At 48.9% G+C, this 20,410-nt stretch overlaps 1 protein-coding gene across 1 annotated transcript in view; it reads right to left on the reverse strand.

Moving 5' to 3' along the window:
* LOC138491318 (vomeronasal type-2 receptor 26-like) overlaps positions 1–20,410 on the reverse strand; it is a 99,749-nt gene that overhangs the window by 36,319 nt on the left and 43,020 nt on the right. The window contains exon 3 of the mRNA XM_069617771.1: positions 3,383–3,506. Coding sequence (XP_069473872.1) covers positions 3,383–3,506 — 124 coding nt within the window. The remainder of the gene's footprint in view (positions 1–3,382; positions 3,507–20,410) is intronic.

The raw sequence follows: 20,410 nt of genomic DNA on the forward strand, positions 1-20,410 counted from the left end.
AAAAATAGAACTATTAATTCAAAAGAGGAATTCGAAAATAAAAAACTACACTTTACTAAACTGGATATAAAAGAAGATACACTGGTTTGAATTATCGTAAAACGTAAGAGCTCCCGGGCTCCTGAACCAGACTGTATCCCTAACATAGTCTTTAAGGGCCAACCAGAACTTTGGGTGAAAATATTGAAATGACTATATGCTCGCATTGAACTGACCGGCTCCATTACCGATAGTTGGCGTAGATCTGTGCTTGTCCCCATTTTCAAAAAAGGAGAAAGACTGGAACCTTCCAACTATTGCCTCTTGGCTATAATGGACACCAGCCAGAAGATATATATACTTAGCAGATATCAAACAGGATTTAGAAAAGGCCATAGTATTAATACTAACATCTGTACACTTCAACACCTTATAGCGGAATATAGTAACAAGAATGGCAATAATTTGTATTGCTGTTACGCTGATTTCAGTAAAGCCTTTGACTTAGTCTTGCGACCATTACTTTGGGGAAAGCATAACATCTGGGGTGTGGAATACTGTATTATATACAACCACTATACATATACAACAACTATACATTTACACCTCACAATTCGATTGAACCTGGCAGGCAACAACACTAATTATTACCAAACTATTTGTGGCCTGAAGCAAGGCTGTGTTTTAGGGCTCATAGTATACAGCCTCTACACTGCCGATTTAGAACACAAATTATTAAAAGTCCACAACTTTCCACCCAAGATAAATAGAGAGCAAGTACTGTCCATATCGCACACTGACGACATTATTCTGTTCGACCAGACCCAGATCGGGCTCCAACGAATGATAGACGCTCTAGCAGAATACGCCATAAAAAAACTACATGGTCATTAACATACCGAAGACCAAGACTATGTGCCTCAGCAAAAGTATTCCAGAGAAAAGACCCTTTGTATGGAACCTGCAGGAATCCGCCCTTGAAAGAACGAGGGTATTTACTTATTTGGGTTTCCCAGTGATAATAATACCTCCAGTAATGTATTATGCTGAAATTTTGGTCAATGATATTCAGCGCTGAATCCATAGTTCTAACTGCTGAAGCCTTTGCCATCTGGAAAGAAGCCATGAGGAGATTTGATTAATTTGTGTAACTGATTTAATGGACTATTTTATCCTTTTTTAATATTGTATGAACTTGTATTTTATTAAGTGATGTAAACAATTCTGGATTCTTATATTTTCTCATTTACTGTGATGACATTGATGAAATTTGATTGATTATTCGCCTTCTTATTCTTTTAAAAAATCAAGTGCTTAAAGTTTTGTAATGAACTAAATGCACAGTAAGAACATGGTCAAGTGGCTCATCAGGTAAGTCAATCATCTTTTAACATGGTGGCTGTAGTTTACAATTTCCTTTCCACAGGTACAATAACATCACAAAGCAGGTTGCATTTAAAGTATTGCAGTTAGAAACACATTGGCATAACACTCCAACTTGCCTACTACACACACATATAGCTTTACATTTCCTTTAATCAATGAAACTGTGCTTCACATCACCATGGCGTCTGTGTCTTTTTTTTACCTTACACACATTGTTGCCATCAACATTTATTATACCATGGGTGAGGTGTGTAGCCTAGTTAACGCTACAATAAGGTATGGAGATGCTTGCCCAGCAACAAAAAGAACTCACGATGAGTCACAGCCATCCAATGTATCCTCACATCCAGAATGAATAAACAAGATTCATGTTTGAAAACACTTTAATTGTAGGGTGAGTATTACGAAAAATGAATTGAGCTCCCAACTCAATGTGCATTATATGAGTCAATGATACAACCCTTTTATCATAGACATATTTGTCAAATATAAAGAACTATGGTCATTCATATGATCCCACATATTCTTTGATGGTGTGCAAATCAGCCAGAAACACTCACTTTTCCTACATACCCCCTTCCCTGTTTTCATAGGCATATTTCGGAAGGGTACAGTAGGAGAGTACAAGACTGCCCCTCTTGGAAGAAAATAATTTGTATGGTTAGTCTTTTGATCATGTGATTTGTTCAGTATGGCAAGTATTCCATAATTTTATGACTGCAACTATACTGACAGTAATCATTACAGGTGAACATTATAACCCTTTAAAAATAGCCAGTTTTCAATGTTAGTGCAGTTAAGAAATGTGCTCCTTTTACAAGCTTCTTTTTCCAAGAGTGCACCCTAGTATTAGTCCCTTTTTCTTAGAAAGGGTTACACACAGATTACAACCACCAACAATATGTTTCTTCTGTGAGCACCAAGACAATGTTTAATTTTGCCTGCTGCCCACTGACACTGTAGCCTGATCCTCAGGCCTCCCTCAAGGTCTGTCATAACTCAGCAACGCCTGAAGAGCCTATTCACGCCTCCAACCCCACACAGACAATGTCCCCGGAATGTGATGGTGACTTTCCCTTGGGTCACGTATATTGATGATATATGTCATAACATTCTAGGATTGTCCTCCAGGGGTGTCTCTGTCCCTGCTGCTCCCGTTCAATTTTATAACAAAGCACACTGACTTTACCAAAAATATCTCCATTCTTTCTCACCTTCTGCTCCTGTGAGCAATGGTTGGGGTAGCACTAGCAAACACGCAAGTGGAAACACAGCTCTTGCTCACAGAGAGAGAAACCCAGAGTCAGACGACAGAGAGGGAGAGAGAGACTGAGAAAGAGAAGTTGGAGGAAAAAAGGGAGCGTGAAAGAGATAAAGGTAGAGCGAAAGAGAAAGAGAGAAAATGAGAGCCAGGTACAGCTAACATTACATAACAGGAGATCATTGATGGGGAATGATAGAACCCAACGCGTCTGTGGTTGCTTGCTTCCCAGGCTAGTGTTCTAATCTCTAATCTGCCAATGCTCTAGGAATGATGCCTGCCGGAGCGCATATGAACTCACAAACACCTTCCAGAATTGTGGACACACCGAAGAGGCTCTGTCGAATGGCACAGAGACACCAACTGGCAAACCAATAGACAGGCTCTAGTGCATCGGTATCAATAGCAGCACCAGGCAACTTTCGAGCCAAACTACAGGTGTCACTGAAATGACTGAAAAGAGCAATAGATCCAAACTGTTCTTTCAAGTACAGTTTGTTGGCTTGAAAGATAGCAATGAAAATCATGAGTTAGACTAAAAGAAAAATCATCATCGTTTCTGCAAGCATTCCGTTTTTTATGTTATTAAGATTGCAACAAACATTCAAAGTAGTAAGCATATCATAATTATTCATGGATTAGTTTGGGAGTGATAGAGAGAATTAGCTTTTTATATAAAATGTGCTTCACAGAAATATTTGGTCATCTGTAAATATCCATAAATATCCGTATAACAAATGTTAAATGGCGCTTTACCAATATTAGGGGCCACCTCCCCTTCAGCGCACGCAACGCAATCGTAGCAGCATTTGGGCTCTCCCTGTCGAGGCATCTTCCTGGATCCTGGGGCGCAGCTTTCACTGCACTTCGAGCGGGGCACCTGAGGAAGGAGAATCGGGCACAAATAACCAAATTGGAAAGATCACCCCTTGCATTTTTTATTTTGTGTAGCTTGCAGCACCAACTAATGTGAAATAGAAGCCAGATTTGAGGCACCATTGCTTATTGTTGTTATTTTTTTTTAATGCATTTGTGTATATTTCATAGAGCTTTTACATTACCTATTAAAAATACTTCATACACATATGTCATAATACAATTCAAGTACATTGTCTCCAATTCAAAATTCACAATTCAATTAATTCAACGTTCGCAATTCAAGATTCAGAGCCCAAAGCAGACAGAAAGCCACATCAATCAATTAAGATACTAACAGAGGAAACAAAACAAAATGCGCCTACCAAATTGATACCAGTGCCACTGCCCTATGGGTATTAACCAAAGAGCCAACGCAACAAGCAAGGCCAGAAGCACGGAAATCTCCTGAACATCCGTGAAGATCTGCTCTCCATTTTTGACTCTTAACACCTCCTGTGTCCTCATCCTGCTTGATCTCTCGTGTGCCTTTGACACTGTCAACCATTCTATCCTGCTAAATTGTCTCAGTGATAACCTGGGTATCACCGGTTAGGCCCTGGCGTGGCTGACTTGCTTCCTCTCTGACCGACCCTCTCAGGTCCAACTTGGATCCTTCCTCGCTGCTATCTTTTTCTCTACCTGTGGTGTCCCCCAGGGGTCTAATCTCTCTCCCTGGCTGTTCAACCAATACCTGGCTCTCCTTGCCCACCGCATTGCCGCTCTCTGCCCCAACTTTCAGTGCTATGAGGATGACACTCAGCTCATTTTCAGGCTTCCTTCGGCCACCTCTTCTCCGTCCCTCATCTCTGACTGCCTGTCTGCTATCCAGGAGTGGTGTGCCGCCAACAACCTCTGCCTTAATGCCAGTAAGATTGAGATTCTTCTCATTGGCACACCCACTTCCTCCTTTCCTGCAACTCTCTGGCTGGCCTCTGTTGGCCCTGTTCCTGCTCCCACCTGCAAGGCCAAAAACCTTTGCATCATCTTCGACTCCACACTCTCTTTCTCGCCTCACATTCTGATGTCTCTAACAAGTCACACTACCACCTGCACCTTCTCAGTGGTATTCTCCCTTTCTTCTCCTTCCCCCAGAAGCTTCCTGTCTCCAGAGCTCTGGTTCTCTCTAGGCTGGACTATTGCAACAGCATCTTTCTAAATCTGCCTGCTTCCATCCTCTGACCTTTGCAACTCATCCAGAACAGGACTGCGAGACTTGTCTTTGGCCTCAAGCCCAGGGATCGTATCTCTCCAGGACTGAAATCTCTGCATTGGCTCCCAGTGGCTGTGAGGATTAAGTTCAAAACCCTCTGCATTGTCCACAAGGCCTGCTGGGGCCTGGGGCCTCAATACCTTCAACTCTCTCTTCCTAAATATCTTCCTTCTCGAAATCTTCACTCTTCCGCTTCCAACTCCCTCAGGGTCAGTCGCTTCTCCAGGCAACAAGTTGGTGGTAGAGCTCTCTCTTCGGATGGGGCCTCCCTCTGGAACAGCCTCCCTGCCTCCCTGAAACTTGAGGAGAACCACCTTCGGTTCCAGAAGCACCTTAAAACCTTCCTCTTCCCTTCTGCTTTCTCTCACCCTCTCCCCTGCTGAATACCTGGCTGATACTGAGATTGCACTGGTTACCTGGCCCTTTCTGATCTCAAGCTCTAGCCCAGCCAGTTGCGTGCCTGCACTGCCTCCCTGGCAGCCCTGCTACTGGGGACTGTTTTATGTATCCATACAGTCCCCCCACCAGCACTTACTTCAGCACTCTCCCTGCGCTTGCCACCTGTTGGACGCTCTTTTATTATCTGGTTTATTTATTATCCCATGTACTGCACTTTCCATTCTTTTATTTATCTTGTTTATATTATCCCATGTATTGCACTTTACCCTCCCCCTCCACTTTCTTCCCCCTGCCCTGCACTTGCGCGATATGTATGATGCCTGGCCTAGTAAGATCGTTGTCTGTCTTGCCTCTGCTCCCCCCTCTTTGCCTCGTTGTGCCTTGAAACACCTGTGCATAGGCGCGTTATAAATGGCATATCATATCATCATATCATATCATGTTACAATCAATGAGAGTACAAAGTAACAAAAAGATCATACATTATCATCCAAAACACATGAGCATTGAACAAATTCATAACCACAATGTTGCGAAGCAAAAGAGATTTAAACAATTGAAATCAAAAAGTTGTAAACAAAATTCAAAAAGAAAATTTTCTTTTTGCAACATACCACATTTGGATTGCCGGAGAGGGAAGTCAAGCAGATGATGCACATTGTTGACAAAGCATAAATAGGGAAAAATAAGAAAAAAAGGCCAAACAAAATGTAAAAAATTAACAAGCTTCATATAGTTATGTCGTCATCAGAAAAGCGTCCAGAATCCAATTGCAGGATGAATTTGACAATAAACAAGGGGAAGAGTGCCCCATTATAAAGACCGTGCCAAACTGAACTTGCCACCATAGTCACCCAATCAATAGTGAAATGAGAGAAAGACTTGAAGACATCTAAATTATCTAATTGGAAAAAGGGAAAAGTCATGAATATGTTTAACAAATCCACCAGTGTGACTAGATTGTTGACCATTGGTTAGCTATACCAGTGTATAAAGACGATCTTACCCAAAGTCGTATTTCAGTGAACTCAATTGCTACAAAAAAAGCAATAAGAATACTGTATAATAAACAACAAATAGTTTGTTGAGCATTCCTGACTTAATTTACTCCAGTATAGAGTGCCCGCAGGATACCTTTAGATGCACATTAATCCATATTCCCACATGGGTTGCTATCTGTAATCAGCACAGCTGCGTGGATGTGAATTCGTAATTTGGAAAAATAATACCCTACCAAGGGTTCAGCAAACCATCAGTATCAGACACAAAGTATATTCCTGAAACCAAAATTAAGTATGTCTATGTTAGATTCATAACAGATTCAACACACTTATGTCCCATAACCTTAAATATGTAGGATAGTTAATTCCATGAGCTGATTATATATGATATGCTGAGTAACAAATAAGCCAAAGAAATCACCTCCTGCCTCCTCCTCGAAGACCTTCACCTGGATGTTCTCGCTCTCACCAAGACATGGTTTCTCAGCCAGTTCTGTCACAAGCTTTGACACTCTCCTCCCTAAGGGCCACAAGTTCCCCTCCAATCCCACAAGCAACCGTGCCAGAGGTGGAGTGGCCCTGATCTTTCTGGAGTGGGTCCCTGCTACAGCCATTCCTTAGCAGGCCTTCTCCTCCTTTGAATGGTTGGTCTGCAGGCTCTCTATCTCTCCTGGCTTCTCTCTGACTGTGGCCACCACCTGCAGGCCAACTGGCCAGGTTGCCCTCTTCCTCTCAGAATGGGCTGAAGTCTCTTCTTCTCTTCTTGCCTCTACTTCTCAACGTTTCTTCCTCAGAGACCTCAACATCCACCTGGATGCTTCTAATCCTCCTCTGGGCTCTTTCGCAATCTTTGCGACTCTCTATACCTGTCCATTCTTCCATCTGGTCTAACATACACTACAGGTCACACCTTGGATGTTATCATGTCATCAGGCATCCCCCTATATAACCCTTTCACCACTCCTCTATCTTAGATGGACCACTTTCTGCTCTCCTGTCACCTGAAACTTCTTGTCCCTCAAGCAAAGCCTACCCCAGCACTGCCACCCACCCTCTTGGTCATTTGGCCTATGAAGCGAGTGTCAATGGATGCCTATGCCTCTATCTTCTCTGCTCCTCCTACTCCTGTGGCTTACTCATACTCTGACACAGCCCTCTCTAACCTGCATCTTTCTATCTCCAACAATCTGGACATCCTTGTCCTTGTCATGACAATCCGTCTGAAGCCTACCTCCAACTGCAACTCTTGGTATGACTCCGACCTCGCCGCACTGAAACGCAAGTGCAGGGTAGCTGAGAGGAAGTGGATGGCCTTTGGTGCACTCTCAGAAACTGGTCTGCCACCTGCTCCAAAGGTATTACAGATATATGTCCTCTCCAAGAAGAGGGTTCATATCCAAGCCTGTGTCTCTGCGGCCTCTAACAACACAGCCAAAATCTTTAAAATCTGCAAAGAACTGGCCAAACCTACTGAAGTCCCCACGTCTCCTGTTGGTCTCCCAGGCCCTCTGCATGGCCCTGGCTTCTCATTTCCCCACTAAAACTCAGGACATCTCCCAGCTTAATCTCCACACTCAATCTGTTGCTTGTCTCCATGACCATCAGTATGGCTTCAGAGCAACCAGGGGCACAGAAACTGCTCTCCTGAACACCTGTGAAGATCTGCTCTCTAATCTTTATTCCAGCTCTCCCTCATCCTCCTTGACCTTTCCTCTGCTTTTGACACAGTAAACAAGGCCACCCTGATCAACCCACTCCGTGTGAACCTGGCCATTATGGTTCAGGCCCTGGTGTGGCAGACCTCCTTCCTACTGGACCGACCCTCCTAGGATCAACTTGTCCTTTCTCTCCACCACCTCTCTCTCCACATGTGATGTTCCACAGGGCTCTATCCTTTCACTCTGGCTCTTCAATGTCTATCTGGCCCCTTGGGCTCACTTGATCTTCACCTTCTTTTCTAACTTTCGGTTTTATGCGGATGACTCTCAGCTCCCCTTCAGGCTTCCCTCAGCCTCCTCTCCTCCCTCGCTCATTCCTGACTGTCTATACGCGATTCAGGATTGGTGCGCCTCTAATGATCTTTGCCTTAATGCCAGTAAAATGGAGATCCTTCTCATTGAGACCCCGGCTCCCACTTTCCCTCTCACACTCTGGCCCCCTCCGAAAGCCCTTTGCCCTTGCCTTCCTTTGAGGCAAAAACATTGTTTTCATCTTCGACTCCACTCTCTCCTTCTCACATCAAAGACTTTGCCAAAAAGGCCCACTTCCAGCAGCACCTCCACAGAGGTATTCTAACTTTTTTCACCTTCCCCCAGAAGCTCTCTGTCTCCAGAGCCATGGTTCTCTCCAGGCTGGACTATTGCAACAGCCTCTTTCTCAATCTGCCTACCTCTACACTTCGCCCCGTGCAACTAATCCAGAACAGGACTGCAAGACTTATCCTTGGCCCCAGGGACTGTACCTTTGCAGCCCTGAAATCTCCCCACTGGCTCCTGGTGGCTGCAAGGATCAAGGTCAAGACCCTCTGCATCATCCACAAGGCTTTCTGGGGCCGGGTCCTGTACTGCATCCAACTCTCTCTGCCAAAATACCTACCTCCTAGAGCCCTTTGCTCAGCTACCTTCAACTCTCTGAGGGTCAGGCAGAGAGTGGGGGGTAGCTTTCTCTCCTCTGCAGGTGCCTCCCTCTGGAACAGCCTCCCTGCCCCTCTCAGACCTGAGCCGGACCACCTGAGGTTCCGGAGGCAGCTCAATACGCTCCTTTTTCTCCTCTGCCTTCTTTCTCTCATTTCCTTGCCAACTAACCTGTCTGCTTTGCCGACTGGTTGATTGGTACCCTCAGAGTCTCACTGGGTACCAGACTTCTCCATGATCAGCCTTCATCGCACTGCCTTCTGGCCTACCGCACATGTAGGGTCTATAACTGTAACCCCTACAGCCCCCTGCCTCCTTGCACTTACCCAGAGCGGCAGTGCTCTGGCTGCATTTACTCAGCCATGTGGATCTGATCGCATTTCCCCATTTTTATCTCCCCAGCACTTCTTCCTCGCCCTTCCCCCTGCACTTCTCGTTGTCGCACTTGCAGGGTCCGAATGACACAACGCCTAGTAGGATTGTTTGTCTTGTCTTCCCACCCTTGTCTTGTGGCGCCTAGAAACACTTGTGTACAGGCGCGTTATAAATGCCATATCATATCATATCATATCATATCATATCATAGGAAAAGATGGTGTGGCAGGAGGATTAAAGGAGGAGAAAAGGGCAGTCTCTTTTAAAAAACAAACTGGAAATGGAGTGGCTTGTGTTTTTGCCATGTGTTTGTGGCAGTAGCATTAAAAACAGGCATATTCACATAGATCCCATATCTTTCCAGGAATACTATTTCTAGACAATCCTTTTTGTCAATAGCACAATTTAGGAGCAGATTCAAGACGAAGAGGGAAGAAATTTCTCGAACAGATGCAGAACCACCCCTCAGCCACCAAATGGTTCTCTTGACGGTAGGGCCTACCCAGACCAAGTGAGACGAGTCATCCAGCAAGTGGGAGGGTTGGGGCTATTCAGTACCATTTGGGAGGCTCACCTTTCTGATGTCTGGGTACACTCAGTGGTCCAAATTGACTTCATAAGCCCTCTTCCACACTGTGGCCTAATCCTTACCTCCTAACCTGGAGGATCTGGAAAGAGAGAAGCCATGAACATGAAGTGGGATGTGATTCAGAGTCTCCAGGATGGGCTTGGACGTGGTCTTTTCTAAAATCTTTGTACACTGCCAAATGTCAAGACATTTCTGGCTCCGCGAAAAACAAAAAATGGCAATCTATTTTGTCTGTGCAGTTCCATTGAAGATGGAGTCTCTTCAGAAGGTGACCACCATGATCAGTTTCGCAGCTTTCAGACATCAGTCGACTTGGAGGATGCCTACTTCTGCCTCACCAGAGGTTCCTACATTTGTCATCGGTGGAGGGACAACCCTCACTTCAGAGCTACACTCTGGAAGGTCTGCTCTCCAGTGGCTTATAAAAGAAGTGGGTCCACTATACAAACAGGGCATACAGATCAACCCTTGTTTAGAAAAAACTGGTCGATAAAAAACATCTCCTGCCAAAAGAGGTGAGCTCCCTGGTGGCCTGTTTCTTGTTCTAGGAGTTCGTAGAGCTGATAAACTATGGGAAGTGTTCCCTTCTTCCAAGCAGTCAGTTGAGGTTTGGTGCCCTTTTCAACATATACATGGGGAGGGTTTCCCTCCAATCTAAGAGAATGTTATGTTATGTTATTGGGCATTGTACAGCGCCTTTTACCATTGGTATGATTCCAAAGCGATGTGGGTGGAACGTCCTTGGGGACTGTTTTCCAGGTCAGTGGAGAGAGAAGTGCAGTAAAGTGCTTGGGTGCAATCAGTATGTGTGCAGCCACAGCAGATTTCGTGGTGTGTAGCTGCATCCTAGTGCTAGGCTTGGTGCTGTGGTTGTGTGAGATCAGTACAGTGTGTGCAGCAAGGCCAGTTGGACTGGGGTAGCTGCATTTTGGCAGCAGCAGAGTTTGTGAATGGTATTATGTGTGCAGCTAGGCCGATGTTAGTGGGGTATAGCTGCGTTGTAAAGACTGTTGAGATGATCATGGAGGTGTATAAGTATATGTGCAGCTAGGCCAAATTAATTGAGGGGTATAGCTGCATTCTGTTGTTTGTTGGTACAGAGGGAAGAGTTAGCATATTATTGTGTTTGAGTATCTGTGCGGATACGAGGGGGACTCTGTTGTTGATGAGTTTCCAGTGCCTGTGGAGGGGATGGTATCTCCATATGGGTTTGGGCTATTAGACAAACGTCCTCCCTGTGTCTTGTTGGGTCTGCAATTGCTTATTGGCGTTGTCTGATGGACGATGACAGCCAGATCTGGCCTAAATCATATTGTTTCAATATAGGTGCTAGAGAGGCCCTATGTCCATAGTTCTGCTAGATACATTCCCAGATAGGTAGGATTAGTAAAGATACAAGTGCCAGTAGGCCCTCAGTATGTAGTTTTGCTCAAGGATTTCCAGATGAGTAAGATTAGCAAGGATGGGTATCTCCTTGACTGATAGCGTAGTGGAAATCTGGAGTGAGTAATGATCAAGCTCAGTCATGGCGTTGGTACATAAGTGCTATTAGTGCTTGAAGAAGCTAAAGTTGCATCTCTACACGGTTCTTCTGCTGGGCCAGGTGATGGTACGCCAAAGGCTTCAGGTGTGTTGAGAGATTGAACCCTGAGTTTATCATCATCTTTTGGGTGACAGCACATTCCAGCCATTGATGAACCATGTATTGATTAACTTGGCTCAGGAGGATAGCTCAGGGGCAACGCGCTTGTCTTGGAAGCAAGACGATGTGGAGCAACACAGGTTCGGTCCCCGGCTCCATGCTTAGAAACCTCTGGGTATTAAGCGTCTTATAAATAACCAATTACAATTACAATGGCCCCCAGAATGTGATGTCTCCAGGGTCCCGATTGAAATCTCTATCATGATTCATCCTTCAGTGGTTACTGAAGTCTCGCAATATAGCAAAGGGCTTCACACTGTATTCCCACCCCCGTTGATTCTGATCACAAATTGCAATGGTTGGGGGCCACCTTATGATCCCTTTCACAGCAGGGTAAGTGGTGATGGTCAAAGACAAATCTGCTAAAAGCTATGCAAGCACATTCTCCAGTAGAAGCCATTACTCAAAGTTCACCTTCAGCTCAGTGCCACACGGCAATGCATTGTCCCGTTTGCAAATTAGCTGAAAACCAGGCATTCAAAGGAGGAGTAGGCCTGCGTAGGAATGACAGAAGTGTGAATCCACTCGTTAAAGATCAGAGCTACTCCACCTCCGGGGCAATTGGTTCTGGGTTCGGAAAGGATCTTGTAGCCGTCAGGGAGGAGAGTGTCAAAACTTGTGACAGAGTTGGCAGTGAACCATGTCTTGGTGAGAGCAAGGACATCAGGTCCAATTCTTCAAGGAGGTGGCAGATGTCAGACGAGTGTTTGACAGCAGAGCGAGTGTTGAGAGTAGCGACATGGAGCAGGTTGCCACATATGAAAGACTTCTGTGGAGGGGTACAGGCTTGAAGTTCGCCCTGCAGAAGTGGTAGAGGGGCCCGAGAGTGGGCAGAGTGGGAAGAGGAGGAGGAAGAAGGAGATGGCAAAGTAGCCAGAGAGGATGAGGAGGGTGCAACGGAGGTGGCGGATTATGTAGGTGGCTGAGAAGCCAGAGTGGTACTGGTAGGAGTAGCAGGAGAAGGAAGGAAGTTGATAAGATGTGGGAGACTTCTATCGAAAAGGAGGAGATTGGGCTGAGGGCCCTGGACCAAGACAGTGCCATTCAGATAGACAGTAATGATGGTCTTGGAGGAGTGGAAGGGGGCCAAAAGGAACTCCCACCAAGTGCCACTATTAAGGGGAGAGGAGGAAAAAGGAGAGAGTAGAAACCATCTGAGGGGTCCAAAGATCTGGATAGGTAAAGACAAAGAGGATGTCCGTAAGAGTGTTTCTGGAGGAAGTACTGATGTGGGTATTAGTGATAGGGGGTCCTGGGTTGGAAAACAGGATGTCCCTCTTGAATTTCTTCCTTCCAGTCTTAGTCAGAGGGACATGATAGGAGATAGAGTAGCAGTTGGTGAAGATAGGGGAAACGGAAAGCACCATAGAGGGTGTGAGGAGGCGTAGGAGGAGGAGGGAGTGAAAAGAGAGGAGTGACGCACAGCCAGTCCCACACAGCATGTGCAACGGGGGTGGAGTGGTCACACAGCAGGGAACACACAGACAGGGCAGGTAGGGACACTCAACAGTATGCAGGAGCTTCCAACAGGAAGGGGAAGCGGGGGAGTGGAGGAAATCTTAAGAGACACAGTTAACAGTACCTTCATTTTTCCCAAAGCAAACCAGATTCAACTTTCCTGAAAGAGGGAAAAAGGCTGAGTTTTCAAACACAGCAGCAATGTGGAACACCCAGATTCAACTTTCCTAAAAAAGGGAAAAAAGGCTTCATTTTGGGGGGCGCTGTTGCGCGGCAATCAAGATGGCCGCCTAAACGTCGAGCTCCGGACCTGCAGAGCGCTCGATCCTTCCTTGCTCTGCCTGAGGCCACTTGTGGACCTGACTACTTCACCCGATCCTTCGGGAGCCCCACTACCGCGGCTGGGCGCAGCCTGGGGCCGCTGCGAACCCTGAGGACGGGCCTGCGCCTCTTTTTCTCCCCTGCGGCTGCAGCCTCCCGCCCTCCCCGCCCTGCGGCTCCGGCGGCGTCAGCACTCCTCTGACCTGGGGCCGCGGCGCTGCGGGCCGCTTTGGGGGAGGGGCGCCCGCCCGGCGAGACGCGCCGGATTATTGTGGCCGGCCGGGCCTCACCTCATCCCTCTGCGCCATACGACCAGGACCTCTGCTGGCTGCTGGCTTCCTCTCCCTCCTGGTGCGGCTTGCTGGCGCCGTCCGGCCCCGGGCCCTTGTTCCGTGCCCCGAGGGGCCCCATCGACTCCAGAACACCTTGAAGGTAGGGGGAGCGCGGGGGGGGGGACTGTGCCTGGCTGCTGTGGCCCCGGCTCGACCGATTGCACCCATTCCACCCTGCGGGTGTCTCCCCTGTGCTGGGGCTGGCGCCGCTGCTGGGCCTGGGGCGGCGCGGACCCCCCCCACCCCCCTGCCTCTCTTCTGACGCCGCTGACTCCTGCTGGAGACCTCCTGAGCCGACCCTAGACACTGTGACCCGCCGGGTCGCGCTCCATCTCCCCTTGGGCTGCTTGTGCCCTGGGGCTGCGGTGCTGGGGAACATACCACGCAATTGCCCCCACAGGATTCTCTGGAGCTGCGCGCCTGACACTGTGTACCGCACCGCCTGGGCGCACTCGGGCCTACTACACCAATCTCGGTGACACCTACCCTCCAGCCCTAGAGGGGTCATAACTTCTTCTACTCTTCACCCCCTGGACTCTGGGTGAGCCCACTGGTTGCTCCTCGCCTACATCGACCCGTTACACGCATCGGCCTCGGTGTCCCGGAGGGCGTTCTTTGGCACTGGTATCTAGCTCTCATTTCTCCCCCTTCTCCCTCCCTGATACACGTAAAGGCCAGGATGACCAAGGGAGGTGCGAGGAAGCAGAGCTCCATCAACATGTTTGCGAAGGCTGCGGGGAAAGCATCTGAAGAAGATACCGAGCGGGCCTCCACCGCCCCCCCCGACGCAACCCCGGAATCCCGGAGTATGATGGATTTTATACGTGAGGGTTTCACTGCTCTTCACTCTAAATTAGACGATATGAACGGTACCATATCCTCCATCCTCCATTAAGGCCCACATCGAGAGGACGGACAGCCGAGTATTGGAGATCGAGACGCGGGTCGGCTCTACTGAGGATGCGCTGGGGGCTCTCCGTACCGAGGTCGTCGCTCTCTCCAAACGCGTCCTCGAGGTTGAAAAGAAAAATGAAGATTTGGAATCCCGCTCGAGGCGCAATAACCTCCGCATCATCGGGGTCCCCGAGGATGAAATTCACGAGCCAATGGAGGACTTTGTTCAGCGCACACTTCTGTCGCTCCTCGACGAGCCCGAGCTCTCTCCACACTTCGCAATTGAACGGGCACATCGCGCCCTGGTGGCGAAACCTAGGCCTGGTGCCCCTCCTCGGCCCATCATAGCCCGTGTACTAAACTACCGTGACCGTGACGCCCTCCTCAGGGCTGCGAGACTCAAGGGTGAACTACTTCTGGGCGGTGCTAGGATCCATCTTTACCCCGACTTCTCAACGGCGGTCCAGCGGGAACGCAAGACCTTCCAGGCAGTGAAACGCAGGCTACGAGACCATTCCATCAAATATGCTATGCTTTATCCCGCCAAGCTTCGCATAGAACACACCAATCAGGTGTTGTTCTTCACGATTCCAGAGGAAGCCTCCAAATTCATTGACGAACACTTTCCTGGCTGATCCCTTTCCCCTGATCTCGGTACAGTGGTGATCCTTGGTCCCCGACGGGGGGTGCATAGGTCCTCCCGCCCCTCCTGTACTGGGGCCACGTCGATCCTTTATCCCGCAATCTGCTTGCTCTGTTCAATCTGCAGGGCCCACCCGTATTGCTTCTGGCGAGAACTTTGTCCAATCTGCATTCTTCCTCCACCACGGGCTTCTCATGTACTATCTGCTCTGCTGCAACCCGGAGCGATACGGCCAGTCAGGCCTTCAGACCCCCAGGCGATGATGCCTCTGTTTTGGTTTTGTTTACAATGGGATGGGCTGGTCATCCCTCTGATTGGGAGGGGGTTGGGGGTGGGGGTGGGTTATGTTGGGGTTTTTGTTATTGGAAAATTAGCGTTGGCGGCGAGGGCGGACTGTGCTGAGGCACCTTGGAACTGTTCTTGTGGGACTGTTAATTTGAACCCCTGGTCACTGACATTCTGCTTTATTCCTAACACCGCCATACTATGATTGAGAGTGCCCTGACCTTTATGAGTTGGAATGTACGGGGACTAGGGAACTATAGAAAGATGAGACAACTTCAGCTGCAGGCCGAATGCCATGGATCCAAGATTCTCTTCCTTCAAGAGACTCATGCCCGTTCTGTACACTGCATGCGCTTCGCCAAATCCTGGGGTCCCCACAGGTTTTTCACTGATTACTCTTCCCAGAGCCGGGGTGTCATGACCCTTATCCATAGGAGCCTCCAATTTTCCCTCATCTCCTCGACAATTGACCCCCAGGGTAGATATGTACTTCTTCACGCCATGCTGCACCACAAGGAAGTGATTCTCCTGAACATCTATGGCCCTAACCTTGATGACCCGGAATTTTATGTGCAGGTCACCTCCCTTCTCGATGGTTTCCCCCTTGTTCCAATTCTCTGGGGTGGGGACTTCAACACGATCTTCGATGTAGCTCTGGATAGATCGGGCTCCAGGCCCCGCCATCTCTCCAGGGCGGCTTATGCCGCACTGTCCTCCCTTCCCCGTCTGGCCATGGTGGACGCGTGGAGGTTCTTCTACCCGGACTCCCGCATCTACTCCTTTTACTCTTCTGTTCACGACTCCTATTCTCGTATCGATAGGTGGGTGATTTCTAGCGTACTGGTCAAGAATGTAACACAGCTAATGATCCTACCGAGAACCCTTTCTGACCACTCTCCTGTCACCATTACAGTAGATTGGGGCCCCGATCCCGCCCGCACCCGACACTGGAAATTGAAACCCCTTTCCCTACTGGACCCGGAGTTTTGCTCCGAGCTTGAGTTATCGATCGAGGAGTTCTTCGAGACCAACACGGGCTCGGTAACGTCCTACGCCATCTTATGGGAGTCATTCAAGGCTTACATTAGAGGGATTGCACTGTCCAAGGAGAATTGGGTTCTTAAGTCGATCCGCAGGGACCTCGCCACCAGCGAATCTAGACTTTCGTCTCTGGAGGCTATATGCTCACTACACTCTACCCCCGGTAACCTCGCTAACATCGGGGAGGAACTGGACAAATTCCGCTCTCTTGCGGACCGCGAGCAGAGGTTCCTCGATAACCCTGGCATGGCGAGGAGATATGGAGAGGGGGAGCGCCCCGGCCGCTTTCTAGCTAGGTTGATCCGGCACGAGACGGGGCCCCCGCACATTCTCGGGGTTGAGAGGTCTGATGGCTCTATGGCGGTCTTTTCACAGGAGGTCAATAGGGAATTGTTCACCTTCTACGAATCCCTATATTCCAACGCTGATGAGGTCCCGTTGGCGGAGATTGACTCCTTTCTCGAGGCCCTCCCTCTATCTACACTGTCCCCGGAGACCACGGGTTCTCTTGACTCCCCACTCACACGGGAGGAGCTGTCGGCTGCAATTGATTCCCTATCCTCGGGCCGCACACCCGGCTTGGACGGTATCCCAATCGAGTTCTATAAACGCTTCAAGCCACAACTGTTTCCTCACTTGCTGGCTCTCTGGGAGGAGTCCGTTGAGGCTGGGGTTCTCCCTCCTTCTCTCCGTGAAGCCACGATCGCAGTACTATTTAAGCCCGGTAAACCCCCTTTGCAGTGCGGTTCGTATCGCCCACTGTCTCTCATAAACTGCGATGTCAAAATATTTGCCAAGGCTCTGGGTCTCCGGCTGGCTCCCCTCTTACCATCTATTATCCACCCAGACCAGGCCGGTTTTGTCCCGGGACGCTCTACTTCCCTGAATTTGAGACGGCTATTCAACGTCATCGATAGAATCAGTCCCGACACACACGCTGTGGCTGTTGCCCTTGACATGCAAAAGGCATTTGACTCGGTTTCATGGAGGTATCTGTGGCGGGTCCTCGAGTGCTGTAAATTCGGCCCCTCCTTTATTTCCTGGGTCAGACTGCTTTACTCTGAGCCGGTTGCCAGGGTCAGCACTGGTGACCGCTACTCTCCCCTTTTCAAGATCGCCAGGGGAACGAGACAGGGGTGCCCCTTCTCTCCTCTGGTCTTTGCGATAGCGATCGAGCCTTTCGCCGATATGCTCCGCCAACTCCATGCTCACAGGGGTCTCCGCTCCGCGGGGCATACGGACATAGTGTCCCTCTATGCGGATGACGCGTTGCTGTTTGTCCGCTCTCCTTCGACCAACTTACCCCCTATACTGGTGGATATTATCCGTTTCGGCCAAGTCTCTGGCCTTAAAGTGAATTGCTCGAAATCCACTCTCTTTCCACTCACGGAATGTACCTCTCCCCCTCCCGACACCTTTGGTTTCACATGGGCCCAAAACACATTTACCTACCTTGGGACGGTGGTGGCTCGCCAACACGAGCTGACCTTCCATGAAAACTACCAGAAGTATCTCACACACTTGACGGCTAAGATCCAGGTCTGGGATAAACTCCCAATATCTCTGGTCGGCAGAATTGGTCTGCTGAAGATGGTGGTATTGCCCCAGCTGCTCTATAGGTTCGCTAACGTTCCCTTATGGCCGAAGGGTGGGCTTTTTTCGCGACTTGACACGCACCGTGAACTCCTTTCTCTGGCACTCGGGCGCGGTCCGCCTTAAAATCGGGACCCTCTCCACTCCCATGTCTCACGGGGGCTTCGGTGCCCCTAACTTTCTTAAATACTGGCTGGCGTCACAAATCCAATATACCTCCTATTGGTTCGATACCACGGATCCTGCCCCGCACGTCCGACTTGAGAGGCTCGCAGTGATTGACCGGGACATCCGCTCCCTGGTGCTGCAGCCCGCCCCCTTGACTCGGAACTCGCCGAATCCGGTCGCCTGCACAGCCGTTGCACTAGCAAAAATGTGGAATCTGTTAGGGATTACTTATGCCTTCCATGGCAATCTTCCACTTTGGAATTTTCTCCCTGGGGTCCCGCGGGTTCCATTGGGTACGGTGCGCCGATGGGCGGACTCGGGCTTCGAGCTGCTACGCGACGTGTTTGACCAGGGTACATTCGTCGAGTGGCCCGACCTCCCCTTATCCCTGAGAAGAGACCGGAGTGTATGGCTCCAATACGCATCCCTCCGAAAGACCCTTAAACGACATTACCAAACATTCCCTGCATTGCCGCCTGACGACCCCGCAATTGAGGAGCTCACCTCCCCCAGCCCTACAAGGGGTATGATCTCTAGGTTATATACCATGCTGCAGTCCAGATTGATCCCAGACTTTGCTAAACTGAAACGTACCTGGGAGGCAGACCTCGGTGTTGAGATGTCAGATGATCGCTGGACCCACCTATGCGACCGCACGCAACGGGTTTCCCTCAATTCTCGGTTTAAACTTATCCAGTTCAAAGTGCTTCACAGATTCCACCATACCCCGATCAGACTGCACCGCATGTCCACCGACTATCCAGCCAGCTGCCCCAGATGCGGTCGGGATGATGCCGACTACATCCATATGATTTGGTCTTGCCCCCGCCTCGCTCAGTTCTGGGAGGCCGTTTGCTCGACAGTGTCCGCTGTAATTGACCACCCCATTGCTCTCTCCCCGCTGTTATGTCTCTTTCACGATCTCCCAGGCCTCCCCCGAGATTCCAAGAAACTAGCTGGTCTTTGCCTAGTTCTCGCGGTGCGCTCTATCCTGCTCTGTTGGCTTCGCCCCTCGCCTCCCACACATGCCCAATGGCTGAGAGCGGTCACGTGGGCCTCTGACACGGAAGAAACCTGGTCCCATCTACAACCCATGCATTCCAGACCTAGAAACATTTGGCTCAGGTTCCGCTCCTATATGTCTGACCTAGTCGAGACTCAGGAAGCCCCCTCCTCCCCCGTTTCCCCCCGCCAGCTTGGGTCCTCAGCCCTGTCATAGTTCCCTGATGCCCCTTTTCATGATGTGACTTTACTTTGCTCTTCGATTGTTCATTATGTGTAGTAACTTCTGCATACCTACGTTATGTACTGCTGTTCTTTTACAATGTTTCTGCCTGACGCTGTTCGCCTGTGTTTTGCTGCCACGCTTATAATAAAAAGAAGTTTAAAAAAAAAAAAAAAAAGGCTTCATTTTCAAACACAGCAGCAATGTGGAACACCCAGATTCAACTTTCCTAAAAAAGGGAAAAAAGGCTTCATTTTCAAACACAGCAGCAATGTGGAACACCCAGATTCAACTTTCCTAAAGGAGGGGAAAAGGCCTATTTTTCAAACACAGGAGCAATGTGGAACACCCAGATTCAACTTTCCTAAAAGAGTGAAAGAAAGGCCTAGTATTCAAACACAGCAGCAATTCCAAGAATGTGTCTATGCAGGGGAGAAGTGGGAGGCTAAACCATGCAGGTAACCAAGGAACTTAAATGTGGTGGAGTAGGTGAAAGAGAGTACCTTGGAAATCAGGGCCGGGTACTGGCAGGTTGGCCTGGCCCTGCTGAGTTATGATTTCCTTTGGGATATGAACTATGACTCTGCTTTGCTCTACATCAGTTCAGTTTGGGTTATGAAGGAGGCACAATTCTATGATACACCAACATGAAATGCTATCACTTTGCGGTTTTCAAGTCTAAGGGCCTCATTACACGGTAGGTGGTAAGGGTTTACCGGTACCGGTAAGGGCACCAGTAAAACCTTACCACCTTAATATGAGGTCCCTTTGCGGGACCCGACCTTAACGGCTGTTGTAGACCAGCCGTTAAAGTTGGGACCCGCAAAGGGACCTTGGTGCTAATTACGGTACCGCAATTTGTGGTACCGTAATTAGCTCCTTCCCCATTCCCATTATGCCCTATGGCGCAAAAATGGGAATGGGGAAGGGCCATGGAGCAAGGGGGAATTACCGCCCTGCCAACCTTGGAATGGGGTGGTAATTCCCCTTTCCTCCA

Source organism: Ambystoma mexicanum, chromosome 10, assembly GCF_040938575.1.
Source record: "Ambystoma mexicanum isolate Mex_15411 chromosome 10, UKY_AmexF1_1, whole genome shotgun sequence".
Classification (NCBI taxonomy): domain Eukaryota; kingdom Metazoa; phylum Chordata; class Amphibia; order Caudata; family Ambystomatidae; genus Ambystoma; species Ambystoma mexicanum.